The sequence below is a fragment of the Monodelphis domestica genome, chromosome 4, assembly GCF_027887165.1.
Source record: "Monodelphis domestica isolate mMonDom1 chromosome 4, mMonDom1.pri, whole genome shotgun sequence".
NCBI lineage: Eukaryota > Metazoa > Chordata > Mammalia > Didelphimorphia > Didelphidae > Monodelphis > Monodelphis domestica.
Genome location: NC_077230.1, coordinates 355,053,207 through 355,080,339, shown reverse-complemented (window position 1 = coordinate 355,080,339; position 27,133 = coordinate 355,053,207). Strand labels below are relative to the sequence as shown.

Sequence of the window (27,133 nt, the reverse complement as noted above, 5' to 3'; positions counted from 1 at the left end):
TAGTTATCGAGAGGACAGGTAATAAAGTCTATTTCTCACCCAGCTCTGCTCCTTGGGACCTCTCCATCATGCCCCAGGAGTCTCATCATTGGAAAACTTCATCATCCTGCACAATGGAAGCAGTCTTAGTATTCACACCTCATTAATACGCCTGTTCCTTTAATTGTAGTTTGGACTGATGAGTTCCAATACCTCCATTTAAAAAGGGGGACCAGACCAACCATCTCTTCATTTACCAACAGGCTGAATACCTTTGATTTCTCCACCATGGTTCCATATCCAGGAACTTTCTTCCTCCTCTTGATTTTCAATTTCCTTTTGCATGTTGTCTTCCCTATTTTATTGTAAACGATTTGAGGTTAGAAACTATCTTTATCTTATTTGTGCCCCCATATCTTTTTTAAAGTAAATGTTTTTCATGTAGCATGCATTTAATAAATGTTTATGGACTTGACTATGGCCCTGAGGGGCAAGGCCTAGAGATCTTTGCAGACTGGAAGAGAAAAGAAATGACAAAGTATGGCACAGTTATTTACCACTTTCAATGTATACAAAATTTATTGATAAAAATAAGACTGTGTTGCTAAAGTATATGATTTGTCTTATGAAGTTCTATCACAGTGTAAGAAATAGGTATATGACAAGATATAGTTGAAATGACATTTGGGCTTAGAATAAGAAGATCTAGGACAGATACTTATTACATATATGGCTAGGAGGAGAAGTCACTATATCTTTCTGATATCAGTTCTTCAGTTTAAATCTGTAAAATATTACTCAATGACCTCTAAGGTACCTTACAATGCTAGATTTTACCATCAGTCTGACCTTCTGTCAGATTTCAGAATTTTAGAGTTAGGAGTCAAGTCAAGTCAGCAAGCATTTATTAAGTGTATACTATGTACTAGGCATTGTGATAAATACTGAGAATGCTAATGCAAAAGCAAGTCAGTTTTCCCTTAGTAACTTCTTTTGTATACATTCCTCCCTCCCTCTCCTCTACCTCGATCTTGACACAGGCTCTCATCACTGAACACCTAGACTATGACTATAATCACTGGTTGGTCTCATACCAGAAATCTCTGCACACTCACTGGAGTCTATTCATCCTCTATTCAAATGAAAAAGTGATCTTCCTAAAACAGAAATCTGACCACATCACTTCCTCTTCCCACAGTACCATTCAATAAACTCCAATGTTTCCCTATAACTTTCCTTTTAAAAAACAAAACAAAAACAATTTACCTTTTGTCTTAGAATTGATACTAAGTATCAGTTCCAAGGCAGAACAGAGGCAAGGGCTAGACAACTGAGTTAAATGACTTGCATGGGGTTACACAGCTAGGTATTGTCTGAGGCTAGATTTGAACTCAGGAGCTTCTGTCTTTAGCTCTGGCTTTCTATCTCCTGGGCCACACAGCTGCTCCTCCCCATAACTTTCAAGATCAATTTTAAAATCCTCTCCTGGCATTCAAAGCCCTTAATAACCTCTTTCATGTCTCCTCACACCTTATATCCACCCATGTACTCTGTGATCGAATATCAAAAGTCTCCTTGCTATTCCTCAAACAAAATACTCGTCACTCTCCTAATTTCAGGAATTTTCTGTGGTTATTCCTCCTGCCTGAAGGGTTCTTATCTTCTTCACCTCTGGCTTCTTGGGCTCCCTTTTAAGTAGACGTAAAAATCCCAAATTCCACAGAAAGACTGTCTTGATCTCTTTTAATTCTAGTTTTTTCCATATATTGATTGCCTCTAAGTTATCTTGTCTATATTTTGTTTGTGCATAGTGGCTTGGATATTGTCTCCCCCATCAGACTGTGAGTTCTTTAAGAACAGATACTATCTTTTGCCTTTTTTCCTATCCTCATACCTAGCATAGTACCTGAAACATAGTAGATATTTTAAAATGTTTATTGACAAGCTAGTTCAAAGGAGTTTTATTGGAACAAAGGAAGGCAATATATAAAAAGAACCTAAAAAGCAGAAGATGCAAGGAGGTCAGGAGGAAGATACACAGAGAGGGGCTGTGAAGTTCAAGAAGATAGTAAGGGAACCAAGAAAGAAGAATAGGAATGTTAAGAATACACCTGGTTGAATTTAGTAATGCATTTATTTGTTTATTTATGTGAGAATTATGGAATCCAGGCACACATAGAACACGGAACTTGTCAAAGGTCATATAATTAATGAATGGTAGAACTTGAATAGAATCAAGCTCTGCTTATTCCAATTCCATTGTTCTATGAACTTGGTTTAAGCTGTGACTGTGACATTTTAGGAACATAACTTTGTCAGCTGAATAGAGGATGGGCTGAAGTATGCACAGATTTTTGATAGTCAGACCAACTAGCCAGTTATAGCAATAGACCAGACCTATAGCAATAAGAACCTGTGTCAAGATGACGGTAAAGGGGAAAACAGGAGATATGATTACAAATGAAGTTACTGAGGTGTGTGTATTCTCCTCCAGTGACCAAACAACCAGGTCACACTCTTTCATTCACTCTTAAAAACTTTTTGGAAGGGACAGTAGATGATGGCAGTTGAATGAATAGTTTTCTATCCTCTAGGATCCCAGGACAGCATAGAATTCATAATATATTCTTTGTTTCTGCTTATTTACATTATTGGGAAGACAGATGTGTCCATTCAGGACACCTTGCCGAGAGTTAAAGCCTCATTGCAATGAGCGTGGCCACTGGAAGACACTGGCAGGATGTCCTTTCTCAATAACACTTTATCCCATCCTTCCTCCTTCTTGCTACTGGGAATTCCTGGGCTAGAAGCCATGCACATCTGGATTGGCTTCCCTTTCTGTGCTATGTATCTGGTTGCATTATTGGGTAACATCACCATCCTGTTTGTGATCAAGACTGAGCGGAGTCTACATCAGGCAATGTTCTACTTATTGGCTACGTTGGCTGTGATTGACCTCGGCTTATCTACAGCCACAATACCCAAAATGCTTGGTATCTTCTGGCTCCACTTGAGGGAGATAAGCTTTGAGGGCTGTGTGACTCAGATGTTCTTTATCCACATGTTCACAGGCATGGAGACCTTTATGCTCGTGGCCATGGCTTTTGATCGTTATGTTGCAATTTGTTACCCTCTCCGGTATAGCACCATCCTCACCAATAATATCATTGGCATCATTGCAGGGATGGCAGTAATGAAAAATTTTATTTTGATTGTTCCATTAACATTTCTGATTTTTAGGCTTTCTTTCTGTGAACACCACATCATTCCCCATACTTATTGTGAACACATGGGAATCGCCCGGCTGGCCTGTGTTAACATCAGGCTAAATGTGATCTTTGGGTTGTTTCTTGTTTGTATGATTCTTTTGGATGTGTTTCTAATTGCTGTTTCCTATGTGAAGATTCTCCAAGCCGTCTTTAGGCTTCCCTCCCGAGAAGCTCGACTAAAAGCTCTCAACACCTGTAGCTCCCATGTTGGTGTCATCTTAGCCTTCTTCACTCCAGCACTTTTCTCTTTCATGACTCATCGCTTTGGACAGAATGTCCCCCATTATGTGCACATCCTCCTTGCCAATCTGTATGTGATCATACCACCTGCACTCAACCCAATCATCTATGGAGTCAGGACCAAGCAGATCCGGGAAAGGGTCGTAGCTATATTCTTCATAAGGAAAGATGGAGACTAATCAGCTCAGCACAAAGAAAACCTTTGAGAGCCCACCTTTGTGCTCAAGAGAGGAGAAATACATGCATATCTTCTTTAATCAAAGAAATGTATTCTTGAAAAGTTAGTCACAAAATAAACTTAAGTAATAATTCCATATAATTCCATAAACTTTAACATGAAATTGGACATTTTTTTCTGCAGAAATTGTACAATCCCCTAGATAAATAAAAGGTTCCTAGGAGAATATAACCAACTTATTTTCCTATAAATGTGACTTTTTAACTTGTGACTAGAATACTGATAAGACTCAAGTCCCCAAATACAAGTAATCTCATGAAACTTAAAATAATACATTTGAAATTCCTTTGGAGCTAAATGGTTGATTAAAGCCTAGTTGTGTTTAAAATTTTCATAAATTATGATATGATGATGATGATGATGATGATTTTAAGACTACTACTACCACCATCATCAATTCAGCTCTTTGGAAGGATCCAGTGAAATAAGGTGATTTGAACTGATAATACTGTGAGACTGTATAAGCTTTTGTAGTTAATTTCAATGAGATATTTGTGAAATTATATTTGTATTTCTGAATATGTGGAAAGTACCTCAGATATGAGCTAGTTCTAATGAATTGGGATACTTTAATTTCTCTGAAAGGGGAAAGAGGAGAGAGTCTGGAATCAGTAATTGTTCCAAGTAGAAAATTAGAGGAGGCAGCTAGGTAGCTGAGTAGACAGAAAGTCTGGCCTACGTATGAGAGGTCCTGGGTTCAAATCTGACCTCAGATACTTCCTAGCTGTGTGACCCTGGGAAGGTCACTTAACCCCAGTTGCCTAAGCCTTACTGCTCTTTTGCCTTGGAACCAACATTTAATATTGATACTAAGACAGTAGGTAAGAATTTCAAAAGATAAAGAATGAATATAGGATGAATTCCATAGTAATGTGATCATTGAAGTGATTAGGCCTTTGGTTCTGAGGGTCATAATTTCAGCTTTTCATAACCTTTCTGACAGGCTTATTAGAATGGCAAATGATAGAAATGCTGTAGACTTATTATATCTACATTTCATATAACAATGCAACACAATTCTTAGACTATTTCTGTGGACAATATGGGGAAATTTAGGATAAGAATAGTACAGCCAGGTAGATTCTAAACCGATTTAGTTACTCATTCAAAGAACTATATAAGGGGGAAAAAAACAGATAAATGAGATTCCAAAATCTAATAATCAGAAGAAAGAAGCTATAGATGAAAATGGCTATTAATATAATTCTGCTTGAGACCCACTCACAGAAATAGCTTCTTTAAAAATGAATTGTAGAAAGAATATACACATTTAAAGAATAGTCCTTGAATGATTCAACAAGGTTTTTAAAATATTTTATCACTTATTCTTATATCATCTTCATTTCAAAATGTTTCTTCCCTACACCCATTGACCTATCCCCCTATTAAAAGAAATAAAGAAATAAAAGGAATCAGGAATATCTCTCTCTCTCTCTCTCTCTCTCTCTCTCTCTCTCTCTCTCTCTCTCTCTCTCTCTCTCTCTCTCTCTCTTTCTCTCTCTCTCTTCTCTCTCTCTCTCTCTCTCTCTCTCTCTCTCTCTCTCTCTCTCTCTCTCTCTCTCTCTCTCTCTCTCTCTCTCTCTCTCTCTTCTTCCCTCATTTCCTCCCTCCCTCCCTCCCTCCACCTCTCCTTTAATCCCTGTGACAACACCTTTACTGTCCAGCTCAATTCATTCAGTCCCAGGAAAGGGGCTGTGAATGCCATCTCTTCCACAGCTCAGATCATGCAGTCCATTTCCTTATTCTCTAGTTCCTATCTCACAGTCTAAGTGAATTTTTAAAATAGTTTTTGGTATGACTCAATTCTGCCATGAGGTTCAAAGATTGTGATAGTTCAAGTTGATTTCAAGGAATGGAGGGGAGACATTTCTATGAACAACAAGTTCTAGAAAGCCAAGTAGTTTTCAAATGTCATATATATGCATATATAAATACATGTGTATTTATATATGCATGTATATGTTAATTTTTATAAGTGTGATTAAGTGGGAAAAGATGAATGGAATTCTCTCTAAAGTACATGCAAGCTGAGGGAATTGTGTAATTCTTGAAAAAATGTCTATTTGTTGAAAGAATATGAAAGAGGGATAGCTAGGTGGTTCAGCAAATAAAGAACCATATATAGAGATGGGAGGTCCTGGGTTCAAATATGACCTCAGATACTTCCTAGCTATGTGACCTTAGGCAAATCACTTAACACTAATTGATTATCCTTCCTGCTTTTCTGCTTTGGAACTGATACTTAATATCAATTCTAAGATAGAAGGTAAGGATTTTTTTTTGATGGAAAAATCCAATTCAATTAATTCAACTTAATTCAATGAGCAATGATAAAGCCTTTGTGATGAGCAAAGCATTGTGCTAATGTTAGAAAATCAAAGACTAAAATGAAATATCCCCTGTTCTCAACAAACCTACATTCTAGTAGAAGGATACATGTACATAGGTAAGCAACTACAAGATAACTTGAGAAAGGAAGAGATGTTTACAATTAGGATTTTGGGAAGGGTGGGAGCAAGAATGGCTTCAAGGTGGGGCAGCTGGGTAGCTCAGTGGATTGAGAGCCAGGCCTAGAGATGGGAGGTCCTAGGTTCAAGTCTGGTCTCAGACACTTCACAGATGTGTGACCTTGGGCAAGTCACTTAACCCCCATTGCCTAGCCCTTACCACTCTTCTGCCTTAGAACCAATACACAGTATTGATTCCAAGACAGAAGGTAAGGGTTTTAAAAAAAAAAAAGAATGGCTTCAAGGTGGTGGTGACTTCCAAACCAAGCTGTGAATAAAATCAAGGATTATTAGAGAAGAGAATAAGGAGTAGAAGGAATTCCAAAGTGGGTAAAAGCTATATCACTTTACGAAGTAGCTAATAGTCCAGTTTTCTGGTATATTGTGTTTCGCATTGGGAGAATTACCCCTCAAAAAAAAAAAAAAGCTAGAAAGGTAAATTGGATTCAGACTGTGAAAAGTTGCAAATGTCAGACTGAAAAGTTTATATTTTATCCTAAAGAAATAAGTAAGTCACTTTAGGTTTGTTGTTTTTGTTATAACTTTAAGAAGAGAAGTGATCTATGCTTGAGGAAGATTCTTTGGAATATTTTAAACAAATTAGAGAAACAAAAAAATTGTCTGTCAAATTAGAGGAAGAATTCATGACCAAATAAAAGATAATGAAAATGTCAGGAGGAAAAATGGACAATTTTAATTATATAAAATTTAAAATGTAGTCAATGTTTTTGCAAAACAATCCAATATGATTCTGAGAAAAGAGTGTAAATGGGGGGAAAAATCATTGCATTGAGTACCTCTGATGATGGTGTCCTTTCTAAGATATGTAGGTAATTGATTAAAATCTGTAAGAATAAGTATTCCCTAATTGATAAATGGTCAAAGAAAAGGCACTTTTTCAGAGGAAGAAATCCAAATATCAACAACCTTATTAAAAATCCTTACGTCATCAACAATTAGACAATCAAAAAAATAATCCCAAGATTCCAATTCACACCTCTCAAATTGACAAAGTTGACAAAAAATAAAAATAATAAATGCTAGAGGGACTCTGGGAAAATAGGCACATTAATGCATTATTGATGTAGCTATGAAATGAACTAGAAAACGATTTAGAACTATTCTTCAAAAGCTGTTAAGCTATGAATAAATATCTTTTCATTCAAGAAGAACACTACTAAATCTATACCTCCAAAGACATCAAAAAAGAGGAAAAGTCCTATCTGTGAAGAATATTTATAGTAACTCTTTTTGTGGAGGCAATGAAGACTGAGATAGTGCCAATCAGTTGAGGAATGACTCAACAAATTATAGTATATGGAAGTGATAGAATATTATTGTGATGTAAGAAATGATGAAGGGGACGGTTTCAGGGGAACCAGGGAAAACTTGTAACAAATGATACAAAATGACATGAGTAGAGCCAAAAGAACAATTTATATAGTAAAAACACTGTAAAAACAAACTTGAAAGATTTAGGAACAATGATCAATGCAATGACCAACTACTGGTCCAGAGCTTTTATATAATGAAACATGCTACCTGCCTACAGATTAGAAGTGACAGATTCAGGGGGCAGCTGGGTAGCTCAGTAGATTGAGAGCCAGGCCCAGAGATGGGAGATCCTGGGTTCAAATCTGGCCTCAGACCCTTCCCAGCTGTGTGACCCTGGGCAAGTCACTTAACCCCCATTGCCTAGCCCTTACCACTCTTCTACCTTGGAAACAATACACAGTATTGATTCCAAGATGAAAAGTAAGGGTTTAAAAAAAAAGCACCATCAAAAAATATAATGTGTTACCTAGAAGAGGAATAAATTCTATCTCCCTTGGAGGGAACTGACACAATTCCTACACATTGAATATTTAAAAAATACTTGTTGATTGATGCATTAGAGAGTTTCAGGTGTGATCCAGGACAATATGTCTGGTATTTTATTTTGTTCCAATTTGAGAATAGATCTTGCTAGAGTAATTATTTTTTTAAAATTATTTTATTTTATTTTCTTCAATAGTCTATCAGTATTCACAAATAGGTAATGAGTTAATTCCAGAAGAGTGGAAATTTCTAGACTAAGTTGGGTGTAGAGTAGATAGTGGAAAAAATGTCTCCAGTAATCAATCCCATTGCCTGATGGTGAATATATAACCCCAAGGCATTCTCCCTTCTTTGTGATTATTTCTGTGGAACATGGCAGGTACTGAGGATCCTCATTTTATATAGATAAATACATATACATATATTTTTTTTCTTTTTCAGGCAGAAAGGGGGGCAAAAAGGCATTTCAGACTCCATATAAACTTTTCGCAGTTGTACAGGAAAATCAGAGAGAAATCAGAGAGATGAGAGCTGTGGAATCCTATCCCTAAAAGATTACTCATTTTTAAGGTAGTTGGTGAGTTTATTCCTTAATCATTTCAGAGACTGAAAAAGGCTCAGTTTACTACAAGTAGTAATTTTAATATAAGCAAAAGGGGCTGTGGAGGTAGGCACATACTTGAATTGTAGGAACCTAAGTCATCTCCTAAGAAGGAGAGATTAGGAAACACACAGAATGAGGGAAGAGCCTGCTTAGTAATCTTTGTATTAATGAGAATACTTTGTAGAAATTCAGAGGTATATCTTGTTCAGAAGTGAGGAGTCGGGCAGAGGAAAGCTAGAAGAAGAGCACCCATGGAAGTCTTAGAGGTGGAGTAAATTCTGTATAATTAAGGGGCTAGTGAGGGACCACAAATGGAACTAAAAATGTGTTTGCTGTGGGACAAAGGGTCCCAGCCAACTGAAGGACTAAAGGAATGAGTTAGAGTAAGAAATATAAGCAATAATAGCAACACAAAATGTTTACAATATTGTGTTGTTCTTCTGTCACTCTCACCCCCACAATGCCTCTACTTCTTTCAAATTATCTCATTTATCAATTGCAACTTCATTAGGAAAGGGGCTGATGCTAGACACCTAGGAATTTCCAGATTTTCTAAGGTAATGTGCATCACTTGGGCAGATGGGATTATTGAGAGAACCTCTTACTTCTGCCAGTCCAGAAAAGAGCCACCCAATGAGGAATAAGAAGGAATGTCAAATCAGAGGTAGGTTACCGGAAGGTATATGGGGGAGGAAATGAAAACAGCCTTTTTATTAGAAACAATAAAAAGGCTTCAGGCTTATACATCACATGTATTGTTACCAATTCAAAACAGTAGGGCAAAGGAGGCAACATTTTCTCATTGCCTGAAAATTACACATAATATGAATCTAATACGGGTTGTTGACAGAAGCGAGAAGTGAGAAAGGTGGAGAAACAGAGAGGGAGAGACAAAGAGAAGCAGAGACCTCCTTGTGAACTGACCTTCGTCAATGATGATTACCTTTGCAATGAGTCATCTAAATGGTTTCAAGCTTCCTTTATGGAAATCTCTTCTCTCCAGAAACTGCAATATGAGTAGACAAGAAAGGAGGAAGGAGTGACGGAGATCTGGGTTATAATTCTGAATGATGATGAGTCCTGTGTAGCCCAGATGGGAGGGTGTTGGGGCTCAATGTGACTATATGGTCTAAATATATTTTTATGTTTATTCTATGGTCTCTATTAAATGATTCAAATCTTGTAGATATTAGGCTCATAAGTCCTTTCTCCACCCCACCACCCATTGAGGGAAATAAACTGATCATCTAAACCAACTTTGAGTTGCCACAACTGGTTCAGTAAAAAGTTATTTCAAGGAAGAAATGGCAGATCAAAGGATAATAAGAATCTCCTGATTATGGTTTGAAAATCTCCTAGGTTATGATAGAATGGCAATGGGTAAAACGTTTATAAACATTTTCCCTATGGATGTCTTCACTCAAGACAAAGAAGGATAGTACATTTCAAGAGAGTAGAGAAATGTTTTAGAAAGGGAAAAATCAAAAGCAGCAAAAGTTTAAAGACTTGCTATAAACTTTCTCATGGTTTGTAAGATGGCTAAGGGGCTTTCCTCCAATCAAATGAGGATGTTGAGCAGTATCTTTGACCTGAAACAAACTAACAAAAAAAAATTGGTAAGCAGAGAAGCTAGGTTAATAGAATCTGAAATCTCACAATTTAAATCATACTTTACCAGGAAGTCTCTTAACACAAATTCTTATATTTCATTATTGCTTTCCACTTTAATCTCATTCAGTGATACAGAATTCTATACCACCTGAGATAGCCCACTCCACTTTGAAAGATACTAATCCTTAGTAAGTATGTTTTTTTTCCCATATGGGGAATCAAAATCTGCCTCTTCCAGAATGGGACTTAGGGTCTTTGAATAGGTTCAAATCCTGCCCTTACCTAATAGATACACAGCTTGTCTCTGGTGATCTGATTAGTCAACTTCCAACTACAGGCTGCTGGATGGATAGAACACTGATGGGAAGATAAGGCTTTATGTATGAATAATTAGGGGTAAAACTGAAATAAAATCACTTATCATAACTGGGAGAGGGAAGGAAGGGAGATAAGGAGACAAATTAGATCTTATAAGTTTGGAAAATGTACCTTGAAATTTGTTATTGCATGTAATTGGGGGATAAATATTTAAATTTTATTTTTTACATTTTATAAACAAATTAGCTTTAGCAAACAAATGAATCGGTCTCTTTCTTCTGCAGATTTCAGCAAAAACAAACAACAACAAAAATGAGTGTCATTCTAAAGAACTAATCCTCTCAAGATGCTTCCTTCCAATGATACTCTTCACCTGTTCTTCCTTTTGTTGGGAATTCTAGGATTAGAAGAATTGCACATCTGGATTGGTTTTCCTTTCTGCTCTGTGTTGGAAACCTCACTATCCTCTTTGCGATTCAGACTGAATGCAGCCTCCATCAGCCCATATTCTATTTTCTGGCCCATATTCTATTTTATGTTGTCAACAATTGACTTAGGCTTGTCTACATCTGCCATCCCTAAGTTGTTGAAAATCTTCTGGTTTAACAAGAGAGAGATTGGCTTTGGAAGCTGTGCTGCCCAGATGTTCTTTATTCACATGTTCACTGCTATGTAGACTTTTGTGCTTGTGACCATGGCTTTTGATCATCATGTTGCCATCTGCCACCTTCTTCTTTATGATATTAACCAACAGAATCATTACTATCACTCTAGTACTTTTGATCCTGATTAATTTTCTTTTGATATTTCCAATGGTGTTTCTTGTCCTGAGACTGCCTTTCTGTGGGCATCACATCATCCCTCACACCTATTGAGAGCATATGGGTATTACTTGTTTATCTTGTGCTAACATTAAAATTAACATTATATTTGGGTTAGTTATTATAGCTATGATATTTAGAGATGTGATCCGTATTGCCATCTCTTATATGAAAATATCCCATGCTGTCTTTCACCTCCTATCCAGGGATACTCAGGTCAAAGCTCTCAACACTTGTGGCTCCCATATCTTTGTGATCTTATCTTTCTTATTTCAGCCCTATTCTCTGTTCTCACTCACAGATCTGGGCATAATATTCCTGGATACATCCACATCCTCCTGGCTAAACTTTATGTAGTTGTACCTCCTGCACTTAATCATATCATCTATGGAATCAGAACAAAGCAATTCCTGTACTGGGACTGTGACTATTTAAGAATGCCTGGTTTGCACCAGTGTAACATGAAGATAATTTCTATTTTTTTCAGTTCTCCATCTCAAATAACTAAATGCAATTATTCAGAATTTCATTAAATAGAAGGCATATTTTGCAGTGGTAGACAATCTAAACATGCCATACCAATACTATGATTGGGCAGTGGCAAATCTAGGAACAATGAACTGATTCAGCAATGGAAAAGTACTATCAAAAAAGGGACCAAATGGCTATAGTTAGATCTCCAGTCTATCAGGCCCATCATCCTGCTCCTTTTCATTTCTATTCCTCCAATCTGTATTAGGGATTTCTTCACACTCATCTGTCTTCCAAAGCAGAAATGACTGACATAAGTTTATGATACTTTGTCTACTGACTATCTACATGAAAGTTTGATGAAGCATTTTATGTGTACAGTATAATTATGTGTAGTATATATTAATTTTAATTATTAATTTACTAATCAATGAATAACCAATATACACATAATATAGTACAGTTATTTTTTGTAACTTACTCAAGTATAAAAGTCCCAGGGAAGTACAGTGCACATTATTTAAATATGGATATCAGATGATGACTTTAAGTTACAAGGAATAGTACTCATAATATAACATTCCTTGTTCAATACAAAGAACATTTAGTTGTTGTACAGAAAAATTGTTTTCTAGTGCCAGTTCTGCTAACCAACCTTTATTAGATCACTTAAACAGTCATTGAATTCAGAACTAGAATGAACCTTAGGAAAAAGAGAGACTATATTTTGATGAGAATATATTACCATCCTCCAGGCTCACTGAAGGAACTTAATGAAAATTTCCTGATGCAAACTACAAAGCTTGTACACATACATAATTAAATTTTTATGGGAAACTTCAATCATCTTTACAACTCTAACTATAGAAATAAGAGAAGCCAATACATTCTTGTTTTGCTTTGCTGATAGTTTCATTTTTCAGAAGGTGGAGGAAGAAATTAAGAAAACTGCTATTTAGGACTTACTTCTTAGCAAGTCAGAGAAACTGAAGAGGAAATCAAAACAATGTTCACAACAGAGCTTCGAGAAATAATAATGTCATTCTAGCATTCCATAAAAAGAAAATGTGTGAACCAAAAATGTTAATTTTACAAAATTAAATTTAAATCAGTTAACAATCATAATAAGGCTGCTACCTCTCAGATGTGGAAGGAATCTTGAAAATGACCTCTTCTAAACCATGAATTTATAGAAATCCCTTTTGCAATATGTGGTCCCTACAAGACGTTGTTCAGTGATGGGGACATATTGAGGTTTCCACTGTCTGAGAATCTGAAGGAAAAGTCAATTCATAATGAATAATAGAAATAACAGTTTGGAGACAGTGGCAAATTCTTTTTTTGTGGGTAAGAAAAGATATCACCACTATTGTACAAGAAATTCATTTTTAAAAAATAGTGTTTTTGATAACCTGGATAATACATAGACTTTAACATAGCAAATGAAAAGGAGTAGTATAGTCCTGTGAAACTGTGTCAAGAAGTTCAACCTGTGACTTGTGATAAAGGACATAACTTCAATGTATCCATGATCCTATTGGTGTAAATGATCTCTCCACCATAACAGAAAACAATTTATCCATGTCTTTGCATCCTATGATTTTTCCCTATTCTCTTAATAGTTTTTTTTAGAAAAGTTCTATAAAACATGCCAGAGCCTTTTCCCTCATTAACTTAATATTTCAGAGGTAGAAATATAGCACTATGGCAATTTAACTGTTTATGTTTGAGAACAAGATTTCAAAAGCTGGAGGTGGGATCAGTCTCTTCTACTCTTATTGACACAAATTGTGTAATAAATTGTGTTTCTATTTAGTTTTATAATTTTTATATAATAATGATATCAGTAATAACTAGCATTTATCATAGCACCTGCTACATACCAAGCACTATGCTATGAACTTTACAAATACTTTCTTACTTGATTTTCTCAACAACACTGGGAGGGAGGTGCTGTTATTATCCTCATTTTTACAGTGGAATAAACTAAAGAAAACAGAAGTTTAATGACTTGCCCAAGGTCTCACAATTAATAAGTGTCTGAAGTAGAATTTGAACTCATGTCTTCCTGACTCTAGGTCTAGCACTAGCTGCTTTGATTTATTATTAAATTAAATTATTATTATTATTAAGTTTCAATTTATTACAATAAATTTTTTCTTTTAAAAATATAAATATTCTCTCTATGACCCAGTAGATGATCAATTTTTCTATGTTTATAGAACTGTCTATGTGAATTTTCCATGGTTTTACCATTTAGGTGTCTCTATACAGTTATAAATTCTAATTTTTAAAGTAACCAACTAGTAATGTAATATTAGTCATTTCATTTAACTTATTATATTTGATCTTTAGAAAGTAAAGGTATAGATGTATTGTTATTACATAGAATATTTTCTATTTTGTATCTGATAATTTATTAACTGTCATTGTTAATTACATATTGTAAGATTTAAAACTAGGTTTGACTAAATATGAGAGTTATAAAAGTAAGATTGTGGTCACTGTTTATAACCCTTAAGTTGGAAAAACTGTAAGCAGCTTTTATTTACAACAAGGTAGAGGTATTAAAGTGGGAAATATAGGTAGGAGGTAAAGAATTGTCTAGCCTACACCTTAAGTGCTGCTCCTGTCAAGTCCAACTCAGCATCAAGCAAGGGCTTTCTCAAGTCCCAATCTCCAAGTGGAAGTCCAGGTGGCATCTTCAGCCAAAAAATCTACCAATGCAGGCCTCTTCCTTCAGCCCAAGTCACTCACCCAGCAAGCCTCTCCAGCACAGAAAGCTCCAGTCCAGGATGCATCCAGGAAAAGATGACTACTCCAAGTCTCTCTTCAGCCTGGCTCACCAATGCAGAATGAATGAATGAATCCTTAGACTGGCCTTTTTTAAGCAGTTTTCTTGAGGTCACTACCTATTGCTCCCCCACTTCACAGGAACCAATCACAGCCTCTCAATTTTCCTAGCACTGAGGGGGAAAGGGGAAAAGAGGGAGTGGCTTTTGGAGGTGTGAGTTTACTCTAGTAAGTGACTGGTGAACTCTATTACTTAATGGTAAACTCTACTACTTAAGTGCTAAGTAGAGGTACTTTAAGTTCTTGATTGATTAAATTAAAGTTTGTTTACTGATTACATTAAAAATAAACTGAGTCTAATTCTCTCTTCACAATATCAATTAAAAACATTATATATTTCCTTTTTAAAATTCTGTTTTCCTTCTTACCATGATGTATCACCAATGTTTTTATCTTCCCTTTTTTAGAGTTATTTGAAATTCAATTTCTGAGATATATTTAGCCTGCTTTGTTTGAACTTAAGAATTCTTTAGTATAATTTAGAATGCCTTCTTAATTTTATTTGATTCTAATCTCATACCAAATTTGTCTCTGATAACCAACACTTTGATGGGTCTTGTGTCATATTGTTTTCTATAACTTTTATTTTAATATTTTAATTTTAAGATTTTATTTTAATAACTTTTATTTTATTTATGTTTATTTTCTAGTCATCTTTTCCTTTATCATTCATTTTGTATAGAGGGAGTTAATTGCACCCTAATTTTCTGTACTATTTCAGCTATTAAAATGAATAACAAGCTGCATTTCCATTTTTTAGACTATTTAATTTTATTCTTCCTTCATAATGAACCACATTTTTATTATTTTTACTAAAAATAGGGTGGGAAATGCATGCAAGCTTTGTATTTCATTTTCCAGAATACTATTGGGAAAAGAGAAGAAAGAATGGAGGTGAAGCTTCTCAATATTTTGGACTAAAGAGGAGTAGTAAGGCTGGGTAGTAATTTTCTAGATTTTGATCAGCTATAAAGTAAGATTAAGGATAATATTGGCTTAGCTGTAGATTGAGATAAAAAACAAACTTGAAAGAAGTCCACTATTTAGGGCCTACATGTTACCACTGACCTTGGGCCTAAATCTAAGTTAGCATGTGTTTTAGACCCTCTGGTCAGGGAAGTGCCCACTGCCATGAATACTCTCAATGCACATTTGTGGGAAGGTGGGAGGGAGTTGAATGGTCCCCCTTTTGGAGCTCTAAAAAGTCAAATTTTGACAGTGAAGTTTTGATTTTGATTTCCTTAGAACAAGGACACCAAAGCACTCCCTTGCCATTTTCAAATCAAGCCATCTACACTCTGACTGGGCTCTTCATTTGCCCATTCCCAAGATTTCTAGCTCTCCTTTATGTTGTCTTAGAATGTAAGCTCCTAAGAAGGGGGTGACTATTGTGCTTCCTTGTATTCTCTAGAACTTAGTATAATGATCAGCACATAAGTTCTTACATACTTACATGGTAAATACATTAAGTCAGTCAGTAATTAGGAATTCAGTAACAGTGATTCATTCAGTCAATTGGTATCAAAGGCTTGAGGACAGCAGGGATTAATGACTCTGTAATGACAGTTACATTCTCAAAATTTGTCAGTTGATTTTTTAAGGTTTTTCTTTTTCAAATTCTTTTCTCTCCTTTACTCCCTCCATTCCTTGACCTCTCCCCCTATCTGTTTGTGTGTCTATTTATTTCTCCCTTTCAGGCAGGATAAGAATGGAACTGATTCATGTTTCTGAATCTATGAGGGCGTTAATACAGAGTTTAAGCCATATGATTTACTTTCACTTTGCCAATTGCAGGAAACTTGGGAAAAAGAAGAAGCTACCCTAATTGTCTCAAATTCCCTCTGCAACTCAGCTCCTAAATGTTCTATATTTTAGCAAGTATTAAACATTTACAAATAAATGTTTTTGGTCACATAAAAAATTCTCCAAAATAGAAATTAAGTGATATAAATACTTTACCCTGTTGCATCTATAAAAGAAGTGCTTACACTGATAAATTCATAAATCCTTGAAATATTTTAAAAGACCTGTCCTTGACAGAGATCTCTAGCATATCTTCAGGCATGATAGAGTGGGAAGATCATTAGACTAGGGGACAGAATACTTGAGTTCAGTTCTAATGCCAGTTGTCCAATTACTACCTTTGTCATGTTGGGCAGACTATTTCATGTCTGTGAGCCTCCGTTTACTCCTCCAAAAAATGAAGTGATTGGTTTAGATTTCTTCTTGGGTCCCTTCCAGGCAGCTAGATGGCACAGTAGATCAGCCTTGAAATCAAGAGGACTCACCTTCCTGACTTCAAATTTGGTCTTGGACACTTACTAGCTATGTGACCCTGGACAAGACACTTAAGCCTGTTGGTCTCAATTTCCTCATCTCTAAAATTATCTGGAGAAGGAAATGACAAACCATCCCAGTGTCTTTGCTAAGTAAACTCCAAATGGGGTCATAGACACAACTGAAAATCAACTGAAAGAATCCCTTCCATATTTGCATCTGAAACTTTACAATATACAGATAAAATCTCTCATCATTTTATCATGACTTTGTCAGACTTGTACTCTACTTCCTCCACTAGTCCAAAAGAGCTGAAGTATAAACAGATGAATTTTTTTCCTGTTCACCCTTAAGTAACTGTTCCTTATCAAATGGTCTTTGTTGCTTCCAAGTTGGATTATCCTTTATGAATAATGTTGATGTCATTGGACCACCATCACTAATAAAAAAAATTCTAATTTGTCATCTAGCCTTGATGATGGCTTCTGCTAATTTGGATCTGTGTTCTTACATTCAGTCTCTCAGCCCTTGAGACATTCATAATACATTCTGTGATCAAAGTACTTGAGAGATAAATATTTTTAATAAAATTCCTCAGCCATTCTAGATGCTAAAAATGTGGCACTGAAATTTATAATTTTGTAGTAATTGAACGAAGCAAGTCGTGAGTTAAAGGCTTCTCCCCAGCATTTTAAGAGAAGAGTATGAGAGCAATAACCAAATACACTTTAGAATTGGCATAGGTATTGTTTTCTCTTGGAAGGTAAATAAACCACAGGAGCTGAGGGGGAAAAATAAAATTCCTTTCCATTTAAGCCTGCAGCAGAGGAGGTGGAGCTAAGATAGCAGAGTAGAATCAGAGAAAGCTCAAACCAATCCTTTCCAAGCAATCTTAAAATAAAGCCACAAAAATAAATACTGTAGTGAAAGAACCAACAAGGAGAGAGAGTGAAGCAACTCTCATACAGAGAACAACTTTAAAGGTAAGCAGAAAATGTCTGATTCACTGGGGTGAGAATGGAGCACAGTTAGCAGGAGACTACAACAAGAATAACCCATGCAAGCCAACAGCAAGACCTCCTTGCTTCCCACCCCTTTTCCCCCACCCTACATCTACTGCTCTAGGTTCTGAATCTGGGCTCAACCCAACATTGAGACCCTAGGACCCTGCCTAAGCCAATAGAAGTGCAACTTAGCACACACCCTTTAAACTTCCAAGTGAGCCTGCAGTAATGTCTAGAATCCCAGTTCAAGGTACTCTGCACTGTGCACCTTATCTGTGTAAACCTAGAGCAAGGTGAGGAGCCCCAGCCCAAGCTTATATCTCAGCTTGGGCACATCAGGTTTGTGTAAACCACTCCCATCTGCATCAAAGAAAATCCCCAGGGTGCTAGCTTGTGGGAGCCCAGAACTAGTTAGCCCATACCAAAGCTTAAGGCAGAGCCCCAGAGCAAGGCAGTCCACCCTTTGCCTGACCTGATCAAGCCCAGAGTAAGACCAAAAGACCCCACTCAAGCCTGAGGCTAGACCTGGAGCCCCAGCATAGGGTAACTCACAGTACTCTGAGCTCCACAAGGCATCATAAGTCTTGGGGGAGAGGGAAGGATGGTGATAAAATCAGTAGTTGGAGGTAGCTTTTGGAGCTCCAAGTGCATAAGCCATCTTACTACCTTAAAAGAGATAAAACTTGCAGAAATCTAGAAATAAGGCTAAGAGTAGCATCAAGGAAGAACTCAAGTTCAAGAAATTGCCCTCTTCCCTTAAAATAAAAGTGAAAGTCAAAAGGCTGGAAAAATGAAAAAAGCACATTTTTTAAAATCACCTAACAAAAAAAAAAAACAGAACAAATTTTTAATGGATATAAAGAGAAAGGCATGGATATAGAAAGGGATAGTGAAAAAAAGGAAATACATGCAAAGCTTCAAAGAAAAATAGAAATTGTTCTCAGGTTCTGCAAGAACTCAGAAAGGATTTCAAAAATCAACTACTAGAGGCAGATGGAAAATGGAGAAGAAAATGAAGTCAATGCAAGAAGTGAGACAAATGAAAAAGGAAGCTCAAAAGCTAACAGAAGAATATAATTGCTTAAAAATTAGAATTGGGCATCTAGAAGCTAATGACTTCATGAGACATCAAGAAACAATAAAACTAGATCAAAAGAATGAAAAACAGGAGAAAATGTGAAATTTCTCATTGAAAAAGCAACTGACCTGGAAAATAAATCCAGGAGAGAAAATTTAGGATTTATTGGACTACCTGAAAGTCATGTTTTTTTTTTAAAGCCTGGACATCATAATGTAAGAAATTATAAAAGAAAACAGTTCTGATATTCTTGAACAAGAAAGTCAAATGAAACTGAATGAATCTACAGATCACCTCTGGAAAGAAATCCCCAAATGACAACTCCCAGGAATATTATAATGAAACTTAAGAGGTCCCCAAGCTAAGGAGAAAATACTGTAAAGCAACCATAAAGAAACAATTTAAATATCCTGGAGCTACATTCAAAATTACACAGGATTTAGCAACCTTCACAATAAAGGATCAGAAGGCATGGAATATGATATTCCAGAAGATAAAAGATCTAGATTTACAACCCAGAATCACCTACCCAGAAAAACTGAATATATTCTCTCGAGGGAAAAACATGGTCATTTAATAAAATAGATTTCAAAACATTCATGATAAAAAGACCAGATCTAAATAGAAAATCTAATGTCTAAACATAAAACCCAAGAGAAGCCTAAAAAGGAAAATAAGAAAGAGAAAATGTAAGGGATTAGATAAGTCAAAACAGTATCTATTCCTACATGGAAAGAGGATATTGGTAATTCACGATTTTTTTCTCAGCATTAGAGCTCTTAGATGAAGTATAGATAAACAGAGAGTGTGGAAGTAAGTTGATTGGTATGATATGATATGCAACGAAAATCAATACATAAAAAAGAGCATTTCACTGAGAGAAAATGGAAGGGAAAGATGGAGTGGCATAAATTATCTCACCTATAGTGGCATGAAAAAGTATTACAGAGGAGGGGAGGATCAGGGTGGTGACAGGCAATTCTTAAACCTTACTCTCATCATAACTGGCTTAGCGAGGGAATATTGTAAAGATAAAAAATTTAGGGGAGACTGAGGCAGGTAGAAATTAGTTTCTCTGTGCAAGGAGTATTATATTTTTATAGGTTTATTAGAGATTAAGGATTAAAGAAAATACAGGATAAGAAACACGTGCCTAGGCCAGAGTGGCCTAGACAAGACCTCACCTACATTATGGAAAGAGCCATGTCTGCTCCAAAATGGAAGTCCAAAAGAGCGAAAAGACCTTTTCAATCAGGTTAAATCCTTTCTTGATCTCGGCCCACCTCAGAATTCCCGTGAGATTACAAAGAATTTTGGGGAAGTGGAGCAAGGGCTTGTAGGGATTGAAGTCCAGAGGTCAAATCTCAATTTTACATTCCTCCGTTTGATCCTCTGGGAAGAAGTCCTTCCCCAAAGGATCATAAAAACATAATCAATTTAAAGATTACAATAATTTGAGGATAAGAAAAAAAAACAATAATTGCTGCACGCATTGACAGAAAGCCAGTTAGGGGGCAGTCCCCTTTGGCATGAAAGTATACATACAAATAAATGTTCAATCAACCACACCCAAAGTTCATTTTTGTGCAGCTTGTGGTCTGGAGGCTTCTTCATGGTGTCTTCTCCAACAGTTCAGTTCTGGATTCAGAGAAGTAGCATCTTATTTACCTAAAATTCTTCTCAAAAGAAATTTAAACTTTGCAATTTAAATAATGATATTTTTTACATTTCCCCCCATTAAGAGGGTGATTAAAAAAAACAAGATCACTTAGGGATGCATGGCTGAGGTATGAGGTATATGAATCAATTGGCAAGAGATATTAAAAAGACATCAGAAAAATCCAAAGAAAAAAAGAAAAAACTCTGGATGAAAATATAGACTATCAAAGTCTTATGTGTAAAAATTCCAAGTAAAAAGAAAAATAAATCTATAACAGGTCCTTGAATTAGGGCCCAATCAAAATGATCTAAGCAATGATGCATTTACCCAGTCAGTAGCCAGGACTACAGAAAGGCACCACACTATGAGAGGCAGAAAAGGGGACCAGATTATAGAAGCCAAGTAGGAGCCAAGTTTGGGAATACTCGTCTGTGAGTATCTTCAGAGTGAGTGTGGACACAAGGAAAACCTATGTCTAGCAATGATAAACACAGTAACCTCGAGTCTTCACACTAGGTTCAAGACCTTTGTATTGGCCTAGAAGTGCATCAATCCATCTTGGATTGGCCTTTCTTTGGCTCTGTACAATGGCTCTTTTGTGCATATCTTGTCCTGAAATCAGACAGAATCATTAAGCAAAGTCCCATAATTTATTTAAATAATTAGTGGCATCATTTTTATAGTCACAAGCTTTTTGGGCATGCTCTGACAAATGTATTTCAAACTTGTAGTACTGAAAAATCAAAAAGTTAAAGAAAATCTTAATGCTGGTGACATGTGCTTCAAATATAAAAAGGAGAGAAAAAACTGAAATAGTATATTGCACATGCAAGAAAAATATAATAATAAAAGAGCTTTAAAATTTTTAAAAATATAGCTTATAATCATTGACACTCTGTGTCAGCTAAGAAAATATAAAATACAAGGCTTTCTCATCAAAAATGAGATCCATTTCCTCTTAATATCTGGCCATGCTCACTGTGAGTAGAAGGCAAATGAATTGAACAAGGTAACGTTTTTTTCATTTTTTTAAAATACAGTAGTACAAATATGTAGATATCAATATCCCCAAAATTCTCAATAGCCCAATTAATTACAATTGCAAACAAACACACTTTCACATTTCACATAAGTTGTATGACATTTAAAAGCCTATGAATTGATGGACATTTGTCACAATTTTTACAAACATAGCAATCTTTCAACCTTGGTAATAAACATATTTTTTAAAACAAAGTAAAACTCATCTTGGGTTAAGAACATAATCAAGAAATCTATATATCATTCTGGTGCAAGTAAAATAGTGAGCTGAAGAGTATAAATAAAGGGGTGCTCCTTTATCTTGGAGGCTTTTTAGGGGTACAAATACCCTGAGATTAACTGCCCCAACTTCCATTCACATATTTAGAAATGCGGGAAGGTTGGGGGTTATAAAATGTATTCCACTTCAGCTACTATTGGCCTTACCTCGCGGTAGGGGCAGGCAAAAATAAACAGAGATTGTTAAAAAAAAATTCCAAAAATCATATTTAAAAAACCCTTTAAATCATTTGAGATATTTAGCACATTAAATCTTTCAAAGGTTTTTATACAATTATAACCAGTTCTGAAGTCCATCTATCCTCGGCAAAATATAAAAAAAGCTGTTTTTTTCATATATGGGCTTATTCAATAATATTTTTTTGCACAGTTATAGGGGAAAAAACAACAGAATTTTAAAACTCAGTACATTCAAAATAAATTCAATCAACCTTCAGTGTAAGAGAATAATATTGAATCCAGTAACATATGAATTTAACATCACAAAGTTAAACCTTAAACAAAACAATCAGGAAAAATGCAATAGAGTACAGAGATTTTTATAAACCATTGGAGTCTGAAATGCCTTAAAATTTCCAGTCTTTAAGTTCCTTGGGATCTTATCCATTTAAATATCTATTGTCAGAAGGCAGAGTGGTAAGGGCTAGGCAATGGGTTTTAAGGGACCCGTCCAGGGCCGCACAGCTGGGAAGTATCTAAGGCCAGATTTTAACCCAGGACCGCATGTCTTTAGGCCTGGCTATCAGTTCGCTGAGCCACCCATTTGCCTCCCCAAAGTTAAAGTTGAATCTTTGGGCTGAGTCTGCTCCCTGACAGGCAGGTGAAGTCAATGAAATTACCAGAAGAGTCAAAAGGTATCCTTTTAAACAGCCCATTTCTATTAAGTTTCTGTTTGAAAAAATCTGTTTCTTCTCCTCTCCCTTTTTCTCTCTCCCCTGCTCTGATACCTCCTCCTGCCCCAGTCCACGTGGAGCCCAGGCCACCCACGTGATGCCAATACCCCCCCCCCCATTTTGTTACCCGCCAAGGATCTGGGTAATCAGGTGATTACAATCTTGGTTGAATCAGGCGGGCCAGGTGAGTGAGAGAAAGTCCACTGGGCTGGGGCCAGAGCCAGAGTGCAGACAAGCAGGGCCGAGCAGAATGGGCAGCTGGGGTGGGGCCGGGAGAAGCGGCTGTCCAAAGATGATGGCAGCAGCAGGCAAGCAGGAGCTGATCAACAGCTTTGCAAGGGTAAAAAAAAAGACAAGCAGGGCCAGGAGCTCGGGCACCAGGTGAGAGGCTGCAGAAGCAGGAGCAAGAGAGGGCCGCAGGCAGGAGCTGATCAAGATAGTTTTCCAAAAAACTTCCTCCAAAACAGAAGTCCAAAAGAGCGAAAAGACCTTTTCAATCAGGTTAAATCCTTTCTCGATCTCGGCCCACCTCAGAATTCCCATGAGATTACAAAGCATTTTGAGGAAGTGGAGCAAAGGCTTGTGGGGATTGAAGTCCAGAGTTCAAATCTCAATTTTACAATATCAACCATACTCATTGGGGTAGAGAATCCTATAGAGCAGTAAGAAAGGAATAAGACAAGAGGGCAGGGTCAAGTAATAGAAAGGAAGCAGAAGTGGGGTGTGATAAAAAGCAAAATACCTATGAGGATGAACAGAGTGAAAGGTAAAAGGGTAAAATCAAAAGGGGAAAATAAGATGAAAGAGAATACACAGTTGGTAATCATAACTATGAATGTGAGTGGGATGAACTCACTCCTAAATGGAAGTGGATAGCTGAGAGGATTAAAGACCAGAATCCTACTATATGTTGTTTACAAGAAACACATTTGAGGCAGCAGAGACATATACAGAGTAAATATAAGGGGCTGGAGCAGAATTTATTTTGCATCATCAGAAGTAAAAAAAAAAAAAAAGCAAGAGTAGCAATCATGATCTCAGACAAAAATAAAGCAAAAAAAATCTGATTAAAACAGATTAGGAAGAAAATTACATCTTGCTGAAAGGTATTATAAACAATGATACAGTATCAATATTAAGCATATATACACCAAAGGATACAGCGTCTAAATTTTTAAAAGAGAAATTAAATGAATATTAGGGGGTAATAGACAGTAAATCTATACTAGTGTGGTACTTCAACTTCCTCTGTTCATATCTAGATAAATCAAACCAATAAATAAGAAAAAAAAACATAAAGGAAGTGAATGAAATCTTAGGATAGTTAAAACTAATGGATCTCTGGAGAAAAATGAATAGGAATAGAAAGTAATAAACATTGTTTTCAGAAATACATGGCTCCTACACAAAAAGTGACCTTGTATTATGGCATGAAAACTTTATAGCCTAATGTAGAAAAGCAGAAATAATAAATGCATCCTTTCCAGATCATAACACAATAGAAATTATAATCAATAAGGCTCCATGGGAAGTCAAATAAAAATTGAATTGGAAACTAAATAATCTAACACTGAAAAAGGGGTGGATCAAAGAACAAATTATAGAAATAATCAAGAATTTCATTAATGAGGATGACAATGAGGATACCACATATAAAATTTTATGGGATACAGTTAAAGTAGTACTTAGGGGAAATTTTATAATTCTAAATGTTTACATCAACAAAACAAAGGAAATGCAGATTGATGAATTGGGTATCCAACTAAAAAAAACTAGAAAAAGAACAAATTTTAAATCCTCAATTAAAGACTAAATTGGAAATCTTAAACATAAGAGGAGAAATTAATAAAATTGAAAGTAAGAAAACTATTGAACTAATAAATAAAACTAGGAGTTGGTTTGTTTGTTTTTTAATAGAGCATTAGATAATTTGATTTTAAAAAAGAAGAAAAACAAATAATCAGAATCAAAGAGCAAAAGGTGAAATTACCACCAACAAAGAGGGAATTAAAGGTGATCATTAGGAGCTATTTTTCCAATTATATGCCAATAAATTTGAAAATCCAAGTGAAATGAATGAATATTTACAAAAACACAAATTTCCCAGATTAACAAAAGAGGAAATAGAATCCTTAAATAATTCTATATTAGAAAAAGAAATTGAGCAATCCATCAGGGAATTCCCTAAGTAAAAATCTCCAGGACCACATGGACTCACAAATGAATTCAATCAAACATTTAAAAAATAATTAATCCCAATAATACAAAAACTATTTGGGAAAAGAGGCAGAGAAGGAATCCTACCAAATTCTTTTTATGAAACAAATATGGTACTGTTGTCTAAGCCAGTAGGAGCAAAAACAGAGAAAAAAAATTATAGGTCAATTTCATTAATGAATATAGTTGCAAAAATTTTAAATAAGATACTACTAAGGAGACTATAGCAATATATCACAAGAATCATTCACTATGATCCAGTGGGATTTTCATCAGGAATGCAGAGCTGGTTTAATATTAGTAAAACTATCAGCATAATTGGCCATATCAATAACCAAACAGAAATCATATAATTATCTGAATAGATTCAGAAAAAAGCCTTCAAAAAAATGGAACATCAATTTCTATTAAAAACACTTGAAAATATAGGAATAAATGCATCATTCCTTAAAATGATAACTATAGTATAGTAGTAGTCTCTCGGTGATCGAGAATGACTATTGTCTTTGTGCAGTTTCATCTACGGTGTACCCTCATGTGGCTTTGGAGTCCAAAGGCTGAGGCACACAGTTTGTGGCACATGGGGCATGGGATGCCAGTTGTTACAGGAGGTGCAGTTGTGGTCTGGTGTCGGCATTCACGCGCAGCGGCAAGATAACTAGTATCTACCTAACACCTTTAGCAATATCATCTACAATGGGAATAAGCTATAAGCCTTCCAAATAAAATCAAGAGTGTAACAATTGCTTATTATCACCATTATTATTTAATATTGTGTTAGAAAGGCTAACATTAGCAATAAGAAAAAAGAAATTGAAGGAATTAAAGTAGGCAATGAGGAAAAAACTATAACTTTTTGCAGATGATGTGATGGTATACTTAGAGAATCAACTTTAAAAACTAGTTGAAATAATTAATAACTTTAGTAAAGTTGTAGGATATAAATTAAACCACATAAATCATCAGCATTTCTATATATTAACACTAAATTCTAGCAGCAAGAATTAGAAAGAGAAATTCCATTTAAAATTACTCTAGACATTATAAAATGCCTAGGAATTTACTTGCCAAGGTAAACACAGGAATGATATGAACAGAATTACAAAACACTGTGAATTGGCTCAACCCTGATTGTAACAATCAAGGTACTTAACTCTTCCTTTATTGTGAAGATTAAATTGTAATCCCCTGTCTATTTTTAGATTTTAATCCCCAAAGTGTTAACTCAGTATTTAAAGTAGATCTACCCATTTTAACTACAAAAAGGTGCTAACTAACAAAGAAAGTGTTAACTAACCACAAAAGATATAACTAACTAAAAAAGGTGAAACAGGCACATGGAGATATATAGATCAAGAATTCAGTCACTTGGAGTTGGACTGGATAGAAGTCACTCGGGTTTAGAGTGACTTGGGCTTGGAGTGAAGAAGAGTCACTCGGAGGAGAGACTGGAAGAAGAATCAACTTGGAGTTGGACTAGAAGACAGACACTTGAGGAGAGACTGGAAGACATACACTCAGACTTGGAGTTGTTAAAATTAATTGTGGTTGGACTCTGAATATATAATAGGTGGTCACCATGGATTTAATTTCTAAATCCCAAAATGAATTACTAAGGTAAATGGAATTTATGGTAGTTTTTTATAATATTTACAATAGAAGGAAGATATTAAGGAATGAGAGAGAGAGAGAGAGAACTCTGACTTCTGATACCATTTAGAATCTCTAAGCCCCAGCCAGGGATAGAGAATCTCAAGAAGAAGTACCTCTGTGGCTGATTATACCCTCTGTTGATAAATGAATAATTGACTATATTGATAGTATTCAACTATTGATTATGATAAGACTTCCCTGTTGATGGATCTGTACTATTTTGTTGCAATTTATTTGTGCCATACAATATTTTATTTATTTATCTCATTTTTTACATTTGAAGTTCATGTAATTGTATTGAA

The 27,133-nt window shown here is 35.7% G+C and overlaps 1 protein-coding gene and 1 pseudogene across 1 annotated transcript; both read left to right on the top strand.

Moving 5' to 3' along the window:
* The first annotated feature begins 2,719 nt into the window (after nucleotides 1–2,719).
* LOC100024002 (olfactory receptor 52E8-like) lies at nucleotides 2,720–3,667 on the top strand. The gene has a single exon (XM_001375359.4). The coding sequence runs from the start codon at nucleotides 2,720–2,722 to the stop codon at nucleotides 3,665–3,667; it is 948 nt and encodes a 315-aa protein (XP_001375396.2).
* Nucleotides 3,668–10,930: 7,263 nt separating this feature from the next.
* LOC100618150 (olfactory receptor 52E4-like) lies at nucleotides 10,931–11,938 on the top strand (annotated as a pseudogene).
* The last annotated feature ends 15,195 nt before the right edge of the window (nucleotides 11,939–27,133 follow it).

What these genes read in the sequence shown, in the direction of transcription:
- LOC100024002 (XM_001375359.4), top strand. Translation starts at nt 2,720, where the DNA reads ATGTCCTTTCTCAATAACACTTTATCCCATCCTTCCTCCTTCTTGCTA.